This window comes from Papaver somniferum, chromosome 3 (genome assembly GCF_003573695.1).
Source record: "Papaver somniferum cultivar HN1 chromosome 3, ASM357369v1, whole genome shotgun sequence".
Taxonomy (NCBI): Eukaryota; Viridiplantae; Streptophyta; class Magnoliopsida; order Ranunculales; family Papaveraceae; genus Papaver; species Papaver somniferum.
This window is the reverse complement of record NC_039360.1, coordinates 115,008,472-115,012,360: the sequence shown is the minus strand read 5'-3', so window position 1 is coordinate 115,012,360 and position 3,889 is coordinate 115,008,472. Positions and strand designations below refer to the sequence as shown.

General features: G+C 35.6%; 1 protein-coding gene across 3 annotated transcripts; it reads left to right on the top strand.

Annotated features, from left to right (window-relative positions):
• The first annotated feature begins 292 nt into the window (after positions 1-292).
• LOC113357103 (protein TPX2-like) lies at positions 293-3,203 on the top strand. Of its 3 annotated transcripts, none has more exons than XM_026600375.1 (8): positions 293-727; positions 823-1,072; positions 1,198-1,290; positions 1,407-1,526; positions 2,190-2,276; positions 2,385-2,445; positions 2,565-2,659; positions 2,779-3,203. In XM_026600375.1, the coding sequence occupies exons 2-6, from the start codon at positions 1,040-1,042 to the stop codon at positions 2,433-2,435; spliced, it is 384 nt and encodes a 127-aa protein (XP_026456160.1). In that variant the 5' UTR covers positions 293-727; positions 823-1,039; the 3' UTR covers positions 2,436-2,445; positions 2,565-2,659; positions 2,779-3,203. The 3 variants fall into 3 exon arrangements, 2 of the variants coding, with proteins under 2 accessions (XP_026456160.1, XP_026456159.1); XM_026600374.1 differs by having other exon boundaries at positions 818-1,072; XR_003363453.1 differs by having other exon boundaries at positions 298-1,068.
• Positions 3,204-3,889: the final 686 nt, after the last annotated feature.

Below are 3,889 nucleotides of genomic sequence, written 5' to 3'. Positions count from 1 at the left end.
ATCATAATCGGTTATTTTTCATCACCATATAATCCGATTGTAGTAAATTTTTGACGCGATGGGTACGTGACCAAAATCGGTTTTTGTTGGTGATGTACATATGTCGATTCCTTCACTTGGATGTTCACGTAAAATACACTGAATTCACAATCGGTTCATTTATTGGGCCGACCGAGCGAAGCAAGGGAGGACCTTTATATGGCCACTTTTTTATCAAATCTAAGTGATCAATTACCACAAAAAGATTGAAAATGGTGCATGCTGAAAAACCAAGAACGCTCCTCATGTAGCTGGATTTTTGTTAAATGAACTAAAGGTCGCGGGTTCAAATCTCGGACACCTCAAAGTTTATAGTTTTTTCTTTTTCGTTCATCTTCTTTCTCCTCCAGCTTTTTTCTTCCTCCAAGTTCATATCGAAACTGCGCCATCTTCTTCTTTAGTCCACCACCATCACCGTCACCATCACCACCACCATCTCCACCACCATCATCTCACCACCATCCAAAATTCGTATTGAGGAACAGAGTGAACTAATTTCTTTTTCTTTTCTTGTCTTTCTCTTCACTCTCCTCCACCTCCTTCAATCTCACTGTTACAGATTCAATCACCACCACCACTCTTCATCAGCAGATTCAATCAGATTGGTTTGGTGGTTGAATCTGGTTGGACTGGAAATCAGAAGGGAAGATGTCGTTGTTGCTATGGAACTGTGGTTAAGGAAGAAATGGTAAATTAGGGTTTGTTGCTGCCATTAATAAAAATGATGAATCGAAATTGAAATGAAGAAAAATATATAATGATTTTGAGTATGTTGCAGAGCAGGTTCGAGTTGGAATCGAGGGTGGATGCTATTGATTGCAGATGGGTTTTGATGGATATGATTATGGTTTGAGTCGAATCTGAAGTTGGCAGTGAATTGAAGCCAAGAAGACAAAATGGAGATGTTCATGGGAAGTGGTTTTGATGGGTGATGTTTCTGGGTTTGATTTATAGCTAATTCAACAGAGAAAAATGATGAAATTGCAATTTGAAACTGGAAATGCTGCCGTTGAGAGGAATTGCAAATGAGTTTGTACTTGGTTTCATGCTGAGTGATATTAGTACTTCAATTGTGATTCATAATTGGTTTTATGCTGAATGTGATATTAGTATTTCAGTATTTAACTATAGATGTGATTTGTTTCGGCCTACTAGCAGAGTTCTGATTCTTCTGGAGCATCTGATGTAAGGAGATGGAAGAAAAAACAACTTAAATTCAATAGTCAAAAACCATTCAAGCTTAGAACTGAGGTATAAATCAATAATGATCTTTGATTGTTAACTAGTAGGGATTAATTTTTTTTATTTTGATGCCCAGTCTTTATTTCAAAGGAATACAGGTTACTAATGGGTAATTGTCCTTTCAGCAAAGAGGAAAACATAAAGAAGAAGTATTCGTAAAGAAAGTACAAGAAATGCTTACAGAAGAGGATAAGCAACGTATACCCATTGCGCAAGGCCGTCCACGGGCAACAGCCGAACCAGAGGTATGCCAAAGCGAGTTTGTAGGCTTCTTAATGATCTTAATACAATGATATAGAAGTAGATTTTGTATGGAAAATCGTTCACTACATAGTATCTTTAGTTGCACAATTGGGTATGGTTTGATTGTTGGAGATGGGAATACAAAATTCGCAATAGTAAATGGGAAAATTGAATTTCGCAGTAGCATAGTACCTCATTTATCCGATTGTTATTGTTATTTGTCTCAGAAGATGGATATATAAAACTCACTCTAGTAAATCGACTTACCATGTTCAATTAGAGATGGACATCTAAAGTTCGCATTAGTAAACGGGTATTTCGTTGAGCGCTTACTGTAATCTGGAACTTCCATTATGCAATTGTTATTGTTATTTGGCTTAGGAGATAGACATATTAGTAAATGTGTTACATATTAAGCGAGTTCTTAGGCTTCTTAATGATCTTAGGCTCAGGTAGAAATATGAATGATAGAGATGGACATATGGAATTTACACTAGTAAATGGCGTAATTTGCTTAGGTGTATATTATAAACTAAGACTTTCAATTGCTACTGTATTTAGCTCAGGAAGAACCATTGTGATGTATTCTAAATTCAAATTAGAAGGCAAGCATATGTTTTTGTGAATGCTGAGTGTAGTTTCTGTGTTTTCAACATTTGATAAAGCCACCAGTAAAAGACATCACGAGGCCCATCGACTTGAAACTTCACAGTGATGTGCGAGCAGTTGAGCGTGCTGATTTTGATACTCAGGTAAGCTGCCAACTTCTTATCTTAAGCTATATGATCCTCAACAACGGTTTCGTGCTTTTAATAATCCATGTGATATTATAAGAACTGATTTTCATGTGACATTTTCAGGTTGCGGAGAAGTTAAGCTTACTTGAACAGCATAGAATGGAAAAAAGATAGGCAACAGAAGGTAAATATCAGAAACTTTGAACCATATTGTCTTGGTTGATTTGTAGTAAAAAATAAAATAAAATTATGTCTTGATGCCATGTAGTAATACTTTCAATCTTCTTGGTTTCTGCTTTTTAGTTGGAAGAAGAGGAAGAAGTCAAGAGGTTGAGGAAGGAGCTAGTTCCAAGAGCTCAACCAATGCCATATTTTGAACGCCCTTTTATTCCTAAAAGGTATTCTTGAATTATGATATCCATCTACATATAATTTCTTTTGTTGTTTAGTTTGGAGGAACGTAACTGGCTGTTCGACTTGTACCTGTAATTTGTTTTGTGTTTTTCTGGTGTTTTAGGTTTAGTGAAGCATCCTATTATTCCAGAAGAACCAAAATATCATGTTTCCCATCACAAGAGAATTGGGAGACATGAGACGAGAAGAGGAAGAGGGAGAGAGATGAATGGTTGGCGATATAAAACATTACTTAACCGAGAATTTTTTTCACCATTGATCGATCGATCATTTGTTCTCTATTTTTTGAACTTTTTACCAGTACACTTTAAAGATCATTCACTGACAGTTTGTTTGGTTTTTTTTTTTTTTTTTTGTTTGTGTATGTCAAAGCTAAAGCAATAGCTTTAATTGTATTGTGTTTTTTTGAGTAATCTTGTTGATTTTCACTTAGGTCGTATATAATTGGGCCGAGTGAGGGAGGACCTTATATTACGATTTTTTTTTTGTAAAATCTACAAGTGATCAATTGGATTTAGAAGATTGGATTTTTTTGGTAGTAACTCTTTTTTGGTCGTGTGCACCTCAGAATCCGAAAACGCCTCTCCCTTTTTGTCCAACTATTATAAAAATCTACGTAACAAATATAAACAACAATATCAAATTTGGGGTAATTTCCGTTGCCTCCCCCGTAATGATTGGTAATTTGCATTGCCTCCCCTACATAAATAAAAGTAGCAAAACCTGCTCTCATCAATAATTCCGTTTATTTCAAGTTAGCTGACTCTGCACTGATTTACACGTGATTTTTATTTTTTTTGGGGTATTTGTGTTACTTCCCCAGTAAAAATTGGTAATTTACATTACCTCCTCTGTAAAGATTGGTAATTTGCATTACCTCCCCTACGAAAAACCACGTGTAAGTTAGTGCTGAGTCAGCTGACTTGGAATAAACGGAATTATTGACGAGAGGAGGCTTTGCTAATTTTATTTTTGTAGGGGAGGTAATGCAAATTACCAATCTTTACAGGGGAGGTAATGTAAATTACCCAAAAAATAAGAGTTTTTGTGAAATTCGGAGGTGTTTGTCATTTTATGCAAACCACCACAAAGAATACATAATAATGTAGTCATATTTTGGTTTATGCATCACCTAATTTTCTGTTGCAACTAATAAAACGATAATACTCCCTATGTTTCAAGAAAAGTGATACTTTCACTTTAGGCACAGTTCT